The sequence below is a fragment of the Macaca fascicularis genome, chromosome 14 (genome assembly GCF_037993035.2).
Source record: "Macaca fascicularis isolate 582-1 chromosome 14, T2T-MFA8v1.1".
In the NCBI taxonomy this organism is placed as follows: Eukaryota; Metazoa; Chordata; class Mammalia; order Primates; family Cercopithecidae; genus Macaca; species Macaca fascicularis.
In genome coordinates this window covers 94,140,000-94,159,028 of record NC_088388.1, presented here as the reverse complement: position 1 = coordinate 94,159,028, position 19,029 = coordinate 94,140,000, and the positions used below count along the sequence as shown (strand labels likewise).

The 19,029-nt window shown below is 42.2% G+C and overlaps 1 protein-coding gene across 1 annotated transcript in view; it reads right to left on the bottom strand.

Annotated features, from left to right (window-relative positions):
- Positions 1–13,223: 13,223 nt before the first annotated feature.
- Positions 13,224–19,029, bottom strand: part of ENDOD1 (endonuclease domain containing 1) — a 42,308-nt gene continuing 36,502 nt past the window's right edge. Inside the window, exon 2 of the mRNA XM_005579400.4 lies at positions 13,224–17,451. Coding sequence (XP_005579457.3) covers positions 16,249–17,451 — 1,203 coding nt within the window. The 3' untranslated portion in view covers positions 13,224–16,248. The remainder of the gene's footprint in view (positions 17,452–19,029) is intronic.

The window sequence follows — 19,029 nt, the reverse complement described above, 5'->3', positions numbered from 1 at the left end:
GGAAGAGGAGGAGACTCTGCCATTCGCCTCCAAATTTCTCTGTTTAGTCATTGTATAGCCTAAAGAGATTCTTCTTCATCTCCACCTTGTCCGGCATTGGCTGGGATGTATTCCTTTTGGTTTATCTTTGACCTATTTTGTTTGCTTTTTTCCTTGAGTATGTGTTGTGTAACTCACCTTCGTGTTCTAAACTTGCATTTTTGAACCCAAGTTATTGCTCATAAAATGTGGGATCTTGTTGATGTCAGTGGTCTTTACAGCCAACTGCCAGACATGCTGTCTGTGCTGCTGATTGCTGTCTAAGAAAGAGAACACTCCCCAGTTCTGGTCTTGCGTCTACCCCCTTGTTAATGCTAGAAGTACAAATTAAGGGGCTTTGTACTTTTTCTAATAAATATGGATATGTTCAGCTACAGAAAGAACAGTAAAATAGAGAAAAACTCTAAGCAGAATAAACTCTAGGTGTCCTCAGGGTACTGAAAAATCAGTGTTTCTTCTATATTAGAATAGCTGAGAAGTTCAGGGTGTCGCTAATTAGAATTTCCAGCCCCAAATTCTCCTAGGACCAAAGTTGGTGCCCAATGAGTTGCTACTGATCTGGGTAAGCCCTGGTTGTTAGCCAAGATAGATGTAGCAACTGAAGGTCCATCCCCCATGCTCATACCTTCATAACAGTGACTAGCTTCTTGCTTGCATGCCTGCAAATTGCCTTCGGTCAAACACACCGGATCTGTTCCCTCCATCCTTGTGGTGTCCCAGCCAGACATTGAATCCATTGGAGGGAGGTGCAAGACCACTGTAGTGAGTCCTTACTTTCTTATCTCTGATCTCCTTAGGCTTATTCTTCTCAATCAATTTGGCCATGGGATGCTTCTCTCCTGTCCCCTGAGCATTCAGTCCAAGTGTTCATCCACATAGCTGTCTAGGGGCTTTGGCACCTCCACACTCTTATTCTGACTGGCTCCGGGCCAGCCCCTTTCCCCACTGGGAGGACTCCTCATCTTCTCTGCATTTCTCCTTTGGTCTAAATAATCCAGTTTAAAGTTACTAAAATATGGTTTTGGCATTTGGAATTCAACTTCAAACTCTGTGGTGTCTTTGGCTCACCTAAGCTCCTAAGGTTTCCACTGCATGTCAGTTTGGGCCCAAGAAAGCAAGTACTCAACCTTATTTGAAGGAACTTGACCCATCTGGAGCGGGATCAGATTGGAATCAGAAGAGTTGCTCCCTGTTTCCAGAATCAGAGTTTCTTGGCCAAGGTCTATTCCACAGAGAGATGGATCTGAGTCAGAGGGGCTTCCTGTGCTCACTCTGGTGGTAAGGAGATCCAGAGTGTGACTTGCAGATAAGGAGCTTATCTGAAGTTTGCTACGGCTGGGGAAAGAGCCTCTGAAGGCATGCTACTTCTTATTTTCAGAATGGGATTTTGTTTGCTTTTTTTTTTTTTTTTTTTTCATGGTGGAGAGAGGTCTGAATTATATTAGTATTTGCTGCTTTTTGGAATAAATGAAAGGTTCCTGGGCTCTTCCAATGAGGAAAAGACTTACTGGAGGCTCTTTTTCATATCTCGCTCATTTTGGTTCTGGGCAGAAAGTGATAGATATTGGAAGCCAACCTGGAAAATCATGGAGGGTCTTGCTGGATGGAGATGTCTCCACTGTAGAGTTAAGATAGGTCTTCCTGAGGGACGGAGGGGGCAATGGATCTGGGAAGTCATGATTCTTTCTCCAGCAAGAGATGTACCTGGAGAGTATCGATGTGCTTTCCTACTTTGCACTGCTTCTAAGGAGTCAATAGCCCTCCTAGATTGATAGGTCTGGAGGTTCATAGTGGACCCTCTTCAGGGCAGACAGGTCTGAGGAGTTTTGCTATCACTCCTAGGATGAGAAGGATCTTGGGAATAATGACAGCATTCCTAGGGAGAGATGAATCCATGGAGTCATGGCAAGAATGCCTGTGGAAGGACAGGCCTTCATTCTTGCTTCCATGTCCTTGGTCCAAAAGGGCTCCATCTGTGTCCCACCCATCTCATATCCACAGGAAAATTTCCATCATCATCATCTTCATTTTCCAGTTTAGTGGTGAAGACAGATCATACCATGGTCCACACACATGATGGTCCACAGCTTCCATCTTCCTGCCACTGGCCCTGCCATGCTTGCTACTGAATCCGAAGCACTCATCAGCACCAGTGACAAGTGACATGTCAGATGTGTGATGGCTGAGAGTGGTAGAGTAGCCACCAGAGCAACAGCATGTCAGGGTCTGTGACTTAGCGGGCAGGGAGGAGAAACCACATCAACAGGTGCACCCTGTTTCTTGGGTCCCAGATCAGCACTCTGAGGAAAACATAGCAGGGAGAGGTCCACTCAAGGCCTCACAACTTTGGGAAACTCCTTATTCAGGTCCTAAGGGGATACTTCTATTTTTTGCAAGCAATTCATGTAATGGAATTAAGCTTAGTCATGTCTACAGTGTTTATGCCCAACCAGCTAAGCCTGACTGCATCTGGGGAAATGCCCAAGTGGTTGACGATGCTACTCACTCAAGGGAAAGGGTATTTGTGTGATGAAGGTTAAAGATAAAATAGTTTTCAGGGGTAAGGCCTGCTAAAACAAAACCTAGACAGAACCTGAGAGCTTCTTCACTGATTAGTTATATTTTCATTATATTCAAAACACCATCTCCCTCAGTGGTGATGGATGGATGTAGTTTCCCACTATTTAATAGTTGATTTTTTCTGTGCTCTTCTCATATGATCAACCTAAGCCAAACAAGGAAAATTGCTTTTCCTCTTCCTTGTGAAGAAGGCAATGTCATGTCCTTACATAATGTTAGCATTTGGAGACAACATCTATACAGTATCTAATTTCTCAAAGTGAGTAACTTTGTGAGTCTTCTATAAATGTACTGAAGAGAGATGTGTGTTGGTGATTAGATCACCTCCCCTGTCTTCTTTATTCAACCCACAGCTTGGAGTTGGAGCTCTGAGTGGAGCAGTGTGAAACTCTTCTCCAAGGAATAATATAGCTCAAGGGGCTGTGGGGTGTGAGCACTCTTGACAGTATCAGAAATCTGCAGCTGGACATTACACCCTGCCTCCACAGCCTGCCAGTAGAGTTAGGAAGGAGGGTGGTGACTGCCAACAACACCACTGGCATCAGAGCAGCTATTACAGAAGCACTTTTCCTATATCCTCTCCCTTCTCACCACACAATGCAGTAGCTGGTCCTAAATGAATCATTCTCCAGGGCCACATTGTTCTGGGAATGTAGAAGTAAACAAGCTAGAATACAATGACACTTGAAAAACTGATCAAACAGAGGGACAACTTGATCACGAGTTCCTCAAGGATGGGTTCCTCATCTGACTCAATCTCATCCCTGCTGACCAACGTACTGGAAGATCAATGGATGGCTTCTGGGAAGTTGGTTAAACAGACTTCGAGGATGACGGGAGCAAAGGGAGCTGCAGGAGGCAGTTCAGGCTGCCAGTAGACCCAGAGTCCTTGATCCTTCTCCAAGGAACATTGGACATTAACCAGGATCAACCTGAGCAAGAGAGAGTGCAGTTTTCCAGTCTGGACCATTTTGCTGTCAAACTGGCAGGGCTGTGAGACTCCCTGGGCATGCCCCCTAGAGGGGATCCAGCTCCAGCAGCTTGTGATCAGCATTGCTCGATCTCTGTTTTCCTGAAAGAGACTCTCCACAGTCCTTTGAAATCAAACCTCTCCAATGGGGGCTGGAATTACTCAGGGAAGCCAGGAGTTGAGCATCTATCTGCAATAATGGTATTGCAGGCCAGGGATTGCAACAGATAGACACCCGCATTCTACAACCTCACCTCTAGTCAGAGTGGCTGAATGCATTTGTAAATCTGAATTCTTTCCTAAAGATAAGTTTTTTGGTAACAACTTTGCATTTTCCCTTCTCAAAATGAGAACTCATATTTGGAAACCCTTTGCCCATGAAATTATTTTTCTGGCGATAAAAAATACACATAAAGAAAATATGTCATATGGGAAAGATTACATTCTTAATCTGCCTTTCTATAAACTCGTTCTCTTCAAAAAGATAAACTGTGACTTTATATAACAAAAACACAATGGTGACAGTTTTCTTCTTAGGCATTTCTGTGAGCTCTATGTATATATTAAGGACATTAGTTCTTTGTCTATCATATTATTTGCTTATCAGTCTTCTCCCGACCTCCCCAGCCACAGTATATAGGCAGTTGGTACAAGCACTGTAATAGCGGGTACATGACTATGCTTTTGGTCTACTCTTTGTGCCTAATATACAGGCTGGTGGGCATGAAGGTTCAACAAATGAATATTAACCATAAACTCTACAAGGCAGATCATCCTAGGTTCTGCAACCTAGCTGATAACCCTACTCTTATTTCACTAGGTTTGTTTTTAGAAGCAAAGGAAAAATATTTGCATTGAAAACTCAATCATAAACACCCTCTGTCATATTCAGATAGCACAGAAAATTCTAGAACAAAGCACCTGTCTCCTAGCAGAGCTTTGTCTGCTTTGAGATTGAGAATACCTGCAGAAAACACCTAAGTCATTTATTAAAATACTGAGCTGAGAGAGTCATTCCCTTGTAGGAGAAGGCTCATTTGGTTATTGCTGTGGGCTCTGGAGCAGGACTTTGGTATGTCAAGACCCAAATCCAATTACTGGCTGTGTGACTTTGGACAAGGTAGTTAACCTCTCTAAGCCTCAGTGCCCTCCTCTGTAAGCTCAGAATAAAATAGATGTACAATTTAGTACAGTGTCTACACCTAAGTGTACAATTCATTGTAGATATTCTTATCATTATCATTATGATTATGATATTACTCAAGTCGTGGAAACAGCAAATCCAGTTTCTGGAGACTGCAATGATGTCATTCCTCACACCCACTCAGACTCCAGGAGGCTCATCCAGTTTCCCACCAAGTAAGTCTACGCCTTTACTGCTCCCTTCTATAAAACACTAGGATAATCATGGTACATAATAATGCCTTTGTGTTTATAGGGCATGATCACATCCATTTTCTTATTTGACCCCCACAATAACCTTGTTATGGTAAACAAGGAAGATCATGTTATCTCCACTTTAGAAGTGAGGAAATAAAGGGAAAAAGAGCTGAAGTGACTGGCTTAAAGTACTAAGAAGTGGAGTAGAATTTAAAACAAGATCTTTCTAGCTGTGTCTCTGGGTGGAGTAGAAAGACCATTGGCCAAAAGGAGCAGCCCCCTATTGGTCAAGTTTTGCTGCCATCACTGGGACCACCAGAGTGGGGAGTATTTCTCCTCCACTTTTCAGGATTTTGGATCTGCAGTTTGCTGCCTTTAAGCTGCTGATGTCAGTGTCTTATCTTGCCCAAGATTATACCGACAGGTGTTACTAGGAGATGTCTGGCTGGAGCAAGTCACACTATTTCTACAAATACACACTGACATCTTTATATAGTTTACATATCATTGACATGCTCACCAGAGGCAGCTTTGAAGGGAAAACGAGGTCTCGAGAGGGCATTAGACCAGCTGGAGTAGACAGATAGATGGCAGGGATGGAGGGGGCTTTTGCTCTGTGAAAGGCCAAGTAGCTCCATCTTCTAGAGGCCAGGTCTGAGCCTTGAGCACTGAGGTGACTGACTGGAGCACTTTGCATGCATGAGCAGCAGCTCTTGTGGGTGATCCCCTTTTGCTCTAGTTAAAAAGTGGGGGAGGTTTCTCCCAAACTACCTGGCCCAGGGCAGTTATAATGGTCTAAAATCACAGAACCAACCCTGGCTGTACAATAGAATCATAGGTGATGTTTTTAATACTTACAGATGCCAAGGCCCCACCTAAACCAATTAAATCAGAATCTCTGTGACTGAGATCTAGGCATCAGTATTGTTGTTTACAGTTGTACTGAGGTATAATTGATATACAGTAAACTGCACATATTTAACAATCAATTGGATGCACAGTGACATATATCCTGACTCTTCCATATAATCAAGATAATGAACATATACAATATCTCGTAAAGTTTCCTCATGCCCTTTGTAATCTTTCCCTACTTCCCCATCCCATCACCAAGAAAACATTGATCTGCTTTGTGTCACTATAGATTAATTTACATTTCTAGAACTTTTTACAAATGGAATCATATTGTATGTTGTCTTTCTTTTGTCTGGCTTCTTTAACTCGGCATAAGTTTTTTGAGATTTACCCATGTGGTTATATATGTCAGTTCCTTTTTATTGATAAATAGCATTCATTGTATACCATACTTTATTCAACTGTTGCTGGACATTTTTTTTTTCTGGTTGTGGACTGTTACAAATAAAGTTGCTCTGAACATGCACATTGCATGGTATGTCTTTGTATTGATGTATGTTTTCTTTTCTCTTGGATCAATACCTAGGAGTGGAAAGCCTGAATCATATGGTGGACATAAGTTTATCATTTTAAGACACTTTTTTTTTTTTTTTTTTTTTGAGACGGAGTCTCGCTCTGTCGCCCAGGCTGGAGTGCTGTGGCCGGATCTCACCTCACTGCAAGCTCCGCCTCCCGGGTTTACGCCATTCTCCTGCCTCAGCCTCCCGAGTAGTTGGGACTACAGGCGCCCGCCACCTCGCCCAGCTAGTTTTTTGTATTTTCTAGTAGAGACGGGGTTTCACCGTGTTAGCCAGGCTGGTCTCGATCTCCTGACCTCGTGATCCGCCCGTCTCGGCCTCCCAAAGTGCTGGGATTACAGGCTTGAGCCACCGCGCCCGGCCATTTTAAGACACTTCTAAACAGCTTTCCAAAGTGGTTGTGCCACTTTACATTTCCACCAACATTAAATGAGAGCTCCGGGTGCTGCACATCCTTGCCATTCTTGCATGGTCTACCTTATACTACACAGTGAGTACAGTTGGTCTCAATGTGATTTTAAATTGCATTTCTGTAATGACTAACGAGGTTCAGCACCTTTTCGTATACTTTTTGCTATTTGTATATCTTCTTTGTTGAAGCTTATATTAAAACCATTAGGGATGGGACCCCAACATTAGTTTAAAAATCAATAAAACCTCCCTGGTGATTCTAACATGCAATCAGGATTAAGCATCATTGTCTCATTAGAAAACTGAATGCAAACCTCTCATTTTAGTCACATGGAAACTGGGAGATTAAGGTTATTTGTATAGCAAGAAAAATTTCAAGACAATAAAATCACTCCTAAAATAGTTGTGGACATTACAGGTTGAGTTCTCCTGCACACCTAACTATATTATTTGCATAAGTCAGACAAGTTTTACTATTGTCTCTGGTAAGACTTAGTGATATAATTAACTGAATTATTTGTTCCAATCTGATCATTTATCATTTCACTTAGTCACAAGCACTTGTTCTACAATAAATTTTGAAGGAAGTGCATTATTTCAACTAACTTGTGACAGTATTATGACTACGGTGAAATGGAAGGGAAAATAGCCTCAGGGCTTCCACATATAGAGTTGACTACACAACCCTAGAGGGCTCCCTTCACATAGCAGATATGAAACTTGTGCATAACTGTTACAACCGTGTGCGGGTAACTGAACAGCCTCATCTCTAAAATCTAGATTCTGGGTCTCACCTTCTAATTGTGTGACCTTAGCAAAGTCAGTTGAATCTCTGAATCTTGGTTTAAAATAAAATGGGAATAATTAGTGTTCACAGAATAGATGCGAATGACGTGAGATCACATTGGGGATCAGCAAACCCAAAAGGCTACAGGAGCCAGGTAATTAAGTTAAACGAGCAAAGTGGGTCAGATCAGAGAGGCAATAGAGACACGATGGAGACTGTGACAAACTCTAGGGTGCTTGCCCTGTCTACTCAGCTCTAGCTTGTTATGGCCTTGAGGAAATGCTGGCCATAGCTTCTGTTCTTAAGAGAAACCAAGCACATCTGTGGTTCTGATGCGGTCCACTGAAACATGAAAGAGCTTTGCAAGTGAAAAGCCACCTAATAAATTTAAAGGGCATCATTATATGTCTTAAATAAAGCTGTAAGTCAGTCTATGAGGGACTATTGTGGATGTCTATCTTGCATCTTCTCCTCTGTCCTTCTGATGAGAACTAGCAACACCATCATATGGATCCATAACCCAGTCTGGGTCAATCATCTTATTGCACCCACCCAGCCACAGTGATTGACCCAATGATTGCATGTACCCTGCTAGGAAAAAGAACCCTTCCTGGGGATTCTCCTAGCCAGAACACAGGAGCTTTCCTTCTCCAGATACAAGACCATCAGGGTGAATATTCAGAGCTGCCTGTGCTTCACAGTGTATGAAGAAATGTCATTCATTCTAGGTGAGAATGAAGACAACACAGAGTTGTTGATGACGGATAGAGTTCTGTCATTATGTGAGTACCTGATTCAAGAGGCCCCTTCTAAATTCTTGTTACATGATCCAGTAAATTTGGGACAAGGCTAGTTTGAGAGGGGTTTCTATTGCATGCAAGCAAAGGTATCCCAACTAATGCATTCTGCCATCCAATGGCAGAGGATGAGTTTGCATTGATTTTCAACACATCCTGTGACATCTGATTCACAGATAGAGGTTGCAGAGCTTAGAGGTGAGTCCGAGACAGGAGATGGAAACGTGGTATTTCAGGGAAAGCTAACCAAGGCTGTGCAGAATTCTCTCTGCTGATTTGAATACCACAACCTGAAATATTTTCCAGATTTGAAAGCTCAGATGTGGGCTCTGCTGAGCTTCTGGAAGCAATAAGGCTCTAAGAAAAGGATTCATGCTAGGACACACAAGAGATTAAGGACAACACTACAATGGCATTTTATTAATTTATATTAAAAATAGAGCTGATATATAGACTGCAGCACTCCCATTATCATCTTATGTACATTATGTTCTTAAGCTACACAGGAAGCCAAAACATAATCAAAAACCACTTGTTCAGGTTGCTTTAGTATAGCATTGTCAAGAGAGTTTGAAATCCGTATGTTCAGTGTACTTGGTCCATAGAGGCAAACTAACATAGAAAGCCAGGTCATGAGTGCTAGTCACAACAGCAAAGACTTGGAACCAACCCAAATGTCCATCGATGACAGGCTGGATTAAGAAAATGTGGCACATATACACCACGGAATACTATGCAGTCATAAAAAAGGATGAGTTCATGTCCTTTGCAGGGACATGGATGAAGCTGGAAACCATCATTCTCAGCAAACTATCACAAGGACAAAAAACCAAACACCACATGTTCTCACTCATAGGTGGGAATTGAACAATGAGAACACTTGGATAGACGGCAGGGAACATCACACCCTGGGGCCTGTTGGGGGAGTGGGGGGCTGGGGGAGGGATAGCATTGGGAGAAATACCTAAAGTAAATGACGAGTTGATGGGTGAAGCAAACCAACATGACACATGTATACCTATGTATCAAACCTGCATGTTGTGCACATGTACCCTAGAACTTAAAGTGTAATAATAAACAAGAAAGCAAGCAAGCAAGCCAGGCCATGAGCAGAAGCTTGTTTGACTGGAACAGGATGGAAAATGAGGCATTAGATAAGTTATTCTTTAATGGCACTGAGCTAAAATAACCTTATAAATTTATTTTACAGGGTTGGGGAGGTAGCCTTTGGATTTCAAAATATGTAAAGTTCAGATTGTCAAGCCTTCCTCTCTCCTGGATAGTACTCAAAAGGGCAGTCTCAGTGATTTTCCTTCCTCTGCCATACTATAGCTGTTCAACTCCTTTTCTGTTGGAAATATTCCTTCTGTGTATCTTATGCACTCAATTGGATGATGAAGTAGTGGTATGGGTGGTACCAATGATGACATTCCCAGTGACTTGCATCAGCTCAGGAGCACAGGCTGTGTACCTACCTTCCCAATGCTGCTTTCAGTGATGTCACATTGGCAGCTTGACATCAGCCATGATGGAAATATTGACACTACAGAAACTGGCAAACATTACAAATCAGGGTGCTCTCCCCGCAAACACAGAAAGCTGGTGGTTCAACATTTACCAGCACACCACTGGTTATGAGTGCAATAGGCCCAACACCCTTGTTGTTTCTTTCAGGTGTACATTTCTACTTTGATCCATTATGGACTGATCTAATATTAGACATTTAGAGAGAAATTCTGTGGCCTTATTTCTAAGATCTTACAGGGTCCTTCACTTTGTCTCCGGCCCTTACAATAAAGGGCTCACTTGGGGTAAGGCTCCAGTTCCACAAGATGCTGGTCTAAGACAGGCACCTCCTGACTCTCAGTATGGTGTTCCCACCACACCTCTTACCAATCAAAACAATGACTTGCGTGTAGAACTGTTCCCAGCTAGTATGAAGGATTTCATAAAATCATTTACCCTAAGTTGCTAGCATTGACGCAATGTTAACTTCTTTCAGATTATTTGTGTTTTCCTAGCCTACAGGAAGAGTGATAAGTGGTGAAACTTCTGGCAACACTTCAGGCTACTGAGGGAGTTAAATAGGAGCCAGGAACATTACTAATATTTCTTACTCTTAGGCTGGCCACCACCTAAAGGCAACCCTGCTAATTAATTCTCCAAGCCTGGGGAGAAGAAATGCTGATGATGATAATAAAAAAAATAATGATGTTTTTAGGACCAATCAGTCGCTGTCCTTCCTGATAATGTCGCAGGGAATTTCTCTGACTTTTGGTAACTCTCAGATATAGGAGAGATAAGTTGATAGAACTCAATCAGAATCTCTGTGACCCAAATATATGAAAGTACTTGTTGAAAAGCAAGGATTTGTTGCCTGAAATTTGAGAAGACCCTAGAGATGGTCCCTCTCTTCTTGTTTTGCAAATATACCAATGATTACATCCAGAAAATGTACAGTAACTCAGAGGAGGGAAACGCAGGGCTCCTGTTTTCCTGGTGCACTCTCCCTTTTACACAAGTCTGCCTCTTCCTCACTTCTGAGACTTCAATCTCCCTGGAAGTTTCCTTCTAAATGCAGTAAACATAACACATCTGGATATGCCAACTCAGCACGTATGCTGGAGAAACATACACTTGGTACAGCCTAAATAAACTAAAGCCCAGAAGCTGCTGTCTGATGTTCTCAGGGACAGATGTCAGTGGCAGGCCTGGGCTGGCCTTCAGTGTGCAGGCTGCCAGGGGCGGTCTAGGCAGCTTCTGCCAGTTCTCAGAGACTCACCAGGACTGTTCACTGTCTCACACTTGTTTCTTTTCAGGTTTTACAAGACTCATACGGTGTCTTTCGTTTCAGTGCCTATTACTCATTTCAATGATTCAGCCGACCCAGACAGGAGGAAAGCAAATGGACATGAGGTGTGTGGAGGAATCTACTGAAAATGGGATTGATTGGGTGTTAAGAAAGTAGGACTTAAAGTTGGATGAGGCAGCATTCTGAGGATCTTAAGTTCCCAAGGCATAATGTTCAACATTTATTGTCAAACCCAATTTCTGACTAAGCCATTTATGCTTTCTGAATAACCACTTTAATTTTTATTCACATCTACTCACCTTTTAAAAAATGGAAGTATGCACCAATTTTTAAAGAAATAGGACCAACCTTGGAAACTTATAATTATGAATCTTTACATTTTTATGATAGTTGATAGTTTACAAAGCTGATTTCACTTGATCTTCACAAAAGCCCTATGGGGTGATATTTTTATTACCAACATTTTACAGATAAGGAATTAAATCTCACAAAGGTTTGAAGACTTCCCCAAAAGCATCATAGGGCAACTAAAACTAGTTAACCCCAAGGCCCTGTACCAGAATGATCACCTGCCTTTCCCCCACCAACCCACACTCACTAGGCACAGCGTCCAAGAGGCTCTGCCTCTTTCTCAATACCATCTTTGGGTTGCCTCATCCTACCTGCAGTGCTTACCTTCAAAGCAGATGCTGACAACGCGTTTGGATTTTGGAGGCTTGATTATGAAATAAAATTGAATAAATAGTGCTGGACACATGCTGAGTTTCAGTTTTCTGACCCTCCTCTTTTGAGACTCCAGGTCCAACCCTCACCTGTACCTTCAGATTCATGGACACCACTGATGAGGTTCTGGCTTGTTTCATTTTCATTCATGACTTTGACTCCCAGACCGTACTTTGATCCTGGTTCTTACAGCGTTGTTCTAGAGACATCCTGACCTCTAAGGCACCATCAAGCCAATTTTGTCCAAGTAGTGTAAATATCATTGCCCACCACAGATCTGGCAACAACAATTTAACATTTGCTGAGCACTTACCATGTGCCAAGCATGGTAAGTGATGAATGCTTTATGTTCATTAACTCATTTAATGCTCATAGCAACCCTCTGAGGTAGGTACTCATAATTGTATAGATGAGAAAGCCGAGGTGAGTAACTTGCCGAAGATCACACAATAAGTGGGGAAGCCAGGATTTGTGCCTACATCATTTTGACTCTGCAGTGTGGGCTCTTAGCCACAAGGAAGTACTGACCTCCGGAAGTCATCTTACATCCACCTCCTCACCATGGATAATTGAGGATGACAAGTGGTTATGAGCACTTTCTTTGTTGAAATTTAAGCTTAAAAATTGACTTGGAGGGTAGTGTTGTTAGACATCAATCCATGACCTAGGGGGAAATACCTACAGAGAGAGACAATGGGAAGACTGAGAACCCATTAATGAAAGGCAAGCAGTCCACACTACATTGCTGGTAGTGTAACATTTGAAAAAACACGTATTTTGTGGTGAGCTTGGGCAAGATGCTGCCCACCCTGGGAAGGCAGCCAAGAATTACTGCCACCTCCACCCCAGAGGATCACCCTACTAAAGGCCACAGAGAGGACCAGCCCCCATCAGAGACTGCTTGTAATTTCTCTCACTGTGGGAGTTTCCAAATGAATAAACAAACAAATAAAAGTGGTTCTATAATTTTCTCTGTGATTCAGATTCAGTGAAGCAGTAAGTCTTTGGTGCTTAATTATGAAAGATACCAAAAACACTTATTGTCCCAAATACTTTGCAGAGCAATAACATTGAAAAATAGTTCTAAGGCCTGTTTCACTGATCTAGACTTCTCTCTGTTTTCTCATGTATGATGCAAACATTTAAAGAAATGAACAAAAGTCAGATATGACTGGAAGCTGCTTGAATTAATGTGGATCAAGAAGAAAATGGCAAAAATTCACAGTCCCCAAGCCTCATTTCAACCATTAGGATTCTCCCCTTTTAGATATTTTACAGAACTGCTAAAAAGTTGTCAATAATTACTTTATTGAGCATCTGCAAGGTGCACAGCATTGTACATAGCTTGAAAATGTCAAATTGAGTTTTGTCACACCCTCTATAAAGGCTTCCCTAATTTCCATGGTTTTGTGGTTTCTCTTCGTCTGTTCCAAGGAACATGCTATTAGTACCTTTACTGCAGCACTTACTTGTTACAAGTACAACTGTATTATGTGTTCTCTCCACTAGGCTTTGAACTCCTCAAAGATGGAATCCATGCATTGTTGATCTCTGCAACCTTGATGTCCAAATACGTGTTTGTCAGATGAACAAATGACTGAATAAATGCAGGGTGCTGCACTTTGGTTCCTTCTCCCAACTCCCTAGTCTGCATTTACATGGAAATGGTTGATGCTGAGTGAGAAGCCAACATTCAAAAGGCACAATGAAAAAGAGAAGTGTCCAAAGGCATAGCTGATCCACAGACTAGAAAATCAGCTCCATAATGAGGAAGAGGCTGATCCCAAGGCCTCAGAACATAACAGAGCCACAGCAAGATCTTTAAGCCAGAGCTGGGGTTCGTCAACCCCAGCCCCTACCTGAAAGCCCAGCGTAGCTCATTAGGAACAGGGCAGCAGTCCAGCCACCTGCTGTGGCTTCAGGTCCAATGCAGATGGTTCCAGAGACCCATGGGCACAGCCACACTAGTAGCTCAGGGCAGTGGGTCTCAGCCACCTAACCTTACTGATACTTTTTGCTTTATTGTCCCTTTTTAGATTTCAAAACAGGTCATGCAAGAATAAATAGACACTAAACAATTGGATGTGAAAAAGAAGACATTCCCAAATGGTTCTCAAGAAGCCGTTTGGATGCTGTGCTCCTTACATGGTGCTAAGGGGCTCAAGCTGCCACGGATGCCCTTTTCGGGCCTTTCAGTATGCAAATATGTGCTAGGAGGGAATTAAGTTTCCCTGGGATGCAGTAAGCATAATGTTGTACGTGGACGGCTAATTGTTTTCATCACACAAGCCAAATCCAACTGATTAGTCAGGGCCTGGAGTCTGTTTGATGGATGAGGAAATCTTGCCATGGTCCAGGGAGGCAGCTGAATAAAAGCACGAACTTCCCATGTCTGACACCCCAGGTGTGATGGGACATGTGCAAACAACGTTGGCTCCTAATCTGCTCTCAGTTAGCCATGAAACTAAGGGGCCTTAGGTTCCTTATCAAATAATAGTTTGGCTGGACTGTCCCTCTGGTCACTTCTAAAATTCCTTTTCTTTATCCAGCAGGATTCTTGACCAATCAGTATCAAGTCAAACCCTCACCCTTTACCTTCACACTGCTGAAATAAAGGGACATCCAAACTTTATGCTCCCTAAGACAAGTGTTGGTAAAATACTGCTTTAAGTTTCTTAGATAAGCCTGGTGCATATCTCCCTAGCATGGACTCATGTGGTGCCCATACTCCCTAACCTTGCACCACAAATCGATCAGGATGGCAGCTTGCTGGCTGCTGTTCTACTCTGGGTGTGACTCTGCTATTTTTCTGCAAAATGTAACTCTTGCTAAGCTCATGTTTCTCATTCATCGACCCCATGCAAATGGCTGACATGTTCTCTCCTTGTTGGGACCCCGAACTTTTGCATATAACTTTCTGATTGATCCTGGGCTGTAGCTCTAAGATCAGTATTTCATACTTGGCTGTTTCCTACCTCTCAGCAATTCTTTAAAACATTCAGAAAAATCCAGATGATTCCACCCCGATTGTGGGAAGCAAAGTTTGGTCCCTCTTGTTACATTTTTTAGTGCAAGATTTAAAATGACAAGTGCTTGATCAAAAAAATTTTGAGAATGAGCTCTCACATTTCACTTGTATTAATGGGGGAGTTATGTTTGTAGCCTCAAACACACTATAAAAATAATTTCCTAAGATATAATTATTCTTAAATATTTTATATATTTTTTTCAGAGATGGCCAGAATAATTTTTATCTTTATTTTGTGGCTCTTTTCTATATAGTTGTACCAAAACAACCATTTAGGGACATAAGTCAGAGTATTTTTACTGTACTAGGTACTTACTCAATGCATTAGAAAAATCTAGTATGTTGCAGAATATGAATTTTCATGTTAGCTTAACATATGGATCTTTCAGTTCAACCTTGTCAGGCAGGGAGACACGTCAAGTTAATCCAAGCTGGGCAAAAGATGTCCTTGGATCTGCAGCACCTACTAACAGCAGGGCTGTCCACCTTCTCTTCTCTTCTTTTCATCTGAGAGGACTGTATTATACTATTCAAGGTGCAAAAAAAAAAAAAACCCTTTGCCCTTCAATTCAAACTCTGTTACGCCACGTTCGGCATAAAATGCTTACCATTACCTAAAAATGATTTTTTTAAAAGTGCTTATAATCACCTAAAAGAAAAATGTAGCAAAATTCAACTTTGGAGAAAATGAAAACTGTACATATCCTCGAGAGCCAAGAAAAGCTAAGAGATACAGAAAATTCTACATCCCCACAAGGTCATTTCAACAGAGAGGCATTATCTGCATTCCACCAAGGTCAGTTAAATTGGGGAGAAAGATAAGCAAATGCTGAGAAATTGGCTGCAGAATTTTTTTTTATCTGTTTTGCCTTAAATCACAAAAAGCAATGGGAAGAACAAGCTCCCTTTGTCCTTTTCTCAGACACTTTTGGTTTAAAGTTGTTCTTTTTCTAATTCTTCCCTCTCTTGTAATTTTTAATCATCAGAAATAAATACCAGTGCGTTTCAGGTGGTCATCTATGTCAGAGTGCATAACTGAAGTTATTAGTGGCTTGGGAGTTTGCACACATAACTGGAGGTAAACAGCAGATTACTACACCTAATCTCACCCTGAGCATTTCTCCTCTGTCAAGTCTAAATTCTGCCATCTTCTTTTGCAAAAACAAGCAGACATCCCCACCAAAGGCCAAAATATAATGATAACTGACAGTGAACAGAAACCCATTGTAAAGACAAAATATTCCAGCTTTCAAATTCACGGTGACTGGATACTATTAGTTTTTTGAGTTTATAACTCCCCAGAATTGTCAAAAGTAACCTTGTAGCCAATCCGCTTGCAGACACTAAAAACAACCTGAAATAGGCCACCCAGGGTACCAAAAGCAGTGTCAAAGAGCAGTGAGACAGTGCCACCAAGGCCCAGTGCAATGTCCTTGCATACAATTGGAATAGCGCCCATGGTATACACAGGGAAAGTGGCCACATCCACAAGGACACGGATAGGGATGCTCAGAACTCGGCAAATGGCCTTCAGCAGACAACAAAGGATCCGGAGAATAGCCCTGATGACTTTGGCCACAACCTTCAGCACCTTCCAGGGAATGCTCACCAACTCTTCCCCAATGGCCACGAAGTATGAGATGGTGGCTGACCCCAGGCGGTAAAGACAACTTTCTATGCCATTAATCACCTGCTTGGTAACACACCACAGGAGATAGACAATGTTCTTCAGGATTGCTACCACAAGGTAATAAATTAATTGAAAAAGCTTGATGAATGGGGTAGCAATGAAGCCCATGAGTTTTCCCAAAAAGCTACTACTTCCCTCAGATGCCTCTGGAGGCAACGGAGCAGACTTCTTGCTCCTGGTGCTAGAGGGGGGACTAGAAGTCTTTTGAGATTGCACCATTCGTTCTTCATCCTGGACTTGGTTAACCACTTCCAGGATTTTTTTCATTTTCTCTGTGTCTTGCTCAGTCTCACCACAGTTGTTCTGAAACAGCTGAGGGTTAAATGGAAGCAGTTTCTGAAGATCTTTTACCATCACATCTTCTATGATGTCACTGTCCCGGGTGTGCTTGACAAAGCCCATGGCCCAGCCACCTCCAGGGACAGCACAACAGGCCGCCAGCCAAACAAACTCAGGGACTGCCACTTTGTCTTTAACTCTGTAGTCTGAGGGCACTGTGCCTGTGAGGATATATAGGTCTTCCCCACTGCCACACTGTGGGGTCAGAGCCCGGTCCATTAGGCTGTGGAGATTCACGTACCACCGTTCCTGGAAGGACTGAGTCATTGGGGCTGAATTTGTGAGAGTAAATGTGGCCACCTGGAGATCACTGCTAAGGGAGAACGGGTATAGCTGTCCTCTTTGGTAATCAGAATCAAGGTAATCTGTATTCAAGGCTTGCTTGCTTCCCAGGCTGTTCACAGAGGTGATGGCCTCTGCCTCATTAATCGCCTCCTCAAGATTGCTGTTGGGGTCATCGATCTGAAAGAAGAAAACAAGTGGTGAGATGTATCCCTGCTTACAGCACAGAGGCAGCACTAGAATCATCCTGCCCAGACTCTGGAGAAGTCCCCACTGGTCTATTACTTCAAATGCTTGAGTTTGGAAGGACTTGGTTCTCTGGCACATGCACACTTCATTCTAATATATCAAAATCCTGGTGTTTCAAAGCATCTTTCAGATAGGCTGTTTCCTAGTCTATTACCTGTGTTTACCCCACCCTGCTCTACAGTAACACCCCTTCACTCACACACACACCCACCATCGTAATGTTCTTTTTAAAATCTGTTGTAGTCTGGGGCCAGGTGCGGTGGCTCATGCTTGTAATCCTAGCACTTCAGGAGGCTGAAGCAGGTGGATCACCTGAGGTCAGGAGTTTGAGACAAGCCTGGCCAACATGGTGAAACCCCATCTCTACTAAAAATACAAAAATTAGCTGGATGTGGTGATGGGTGCCTGTAATCCCAGCTACTCAGGAGGCTGAGGCAGGAGAATCACTTGAACCAGGGAGGCAGAGGTTGCAGTGAGCCGAGATTGCACTATTTTAACTCCAGCCTGGGCAACAGAGCAAGCCTCTGTCTCAAAACAAACAAACAAAAAATATTGTAGTTTCATGAACTTCATAATTCTCTTTTGGAATACTTTTCCATGAACTTCAAAGTAATTATAAAAAAAAAAAAACAAGGGGGGAGTAGATCTCAACAGGCCAATAAAGTTAGAACTGCAACTCAGTTAATCAGCCGCCAATGTTGGTTGCAATTGAAGGCACATGTTCCTAATGAATGTTTATACATTTTCGGATTTATGAAAAACAATCAACTCTAATCAGCGCATTTAAATTACATGGGGGAAATGTACAGTCTGGTGTTGGTTACTGGATATTTATCAGGTAAAACTAAAATTCAAATTAGACCAGTTGCTGCTTGAACTTAAACTCCCCAATATTTGCTATGATTAACAATTCATTTTCTGTCTTGGTCAATCTAGACATGTGCTATATATCAATCGCAATCAATATATACATCCTTTCTTGGTTCTGCTTTCTTTTACAAAAAATTCAATATTATTTATGATTATTTTGATCTTATCTGAAAAGACAAAAGGAAAGTGCTTAGGATTAATTTAGGATTATGTCATTATCCCCCAAACTAACTTGTAAATTCTTGACATCAGGAACCAGGTATATTCCCCCAGAACCCAGCCCAAGGCCTGACGCATAATAGAATCTCAAGGCATTCTTGTTAATCTTTATGCCCTGAGGCGGCAGTATTTATAATAGCAAGTGGAACCATCCCACATTTTCAAAAACAGGGAAAGGTTTCGTAAATAACATTATGTTATATCCATCAAAGAAAAAACTCATTAAAAACCATTATGGCCAGGCATGGTGGTTCAAGCCTGTAACCCCAGCACTTTGAGAGGCCTAGGCAGGTGGATCACCTAAACTCGGGCATTTGAGACCAACCTGGGCAACATGGCGAAACCCCACTTCTATAAAAAAAAAAAAATTCAAAAAATTAGCTGGGCATGGTGGTACACACCTGTGGTCCCAGCTACTCA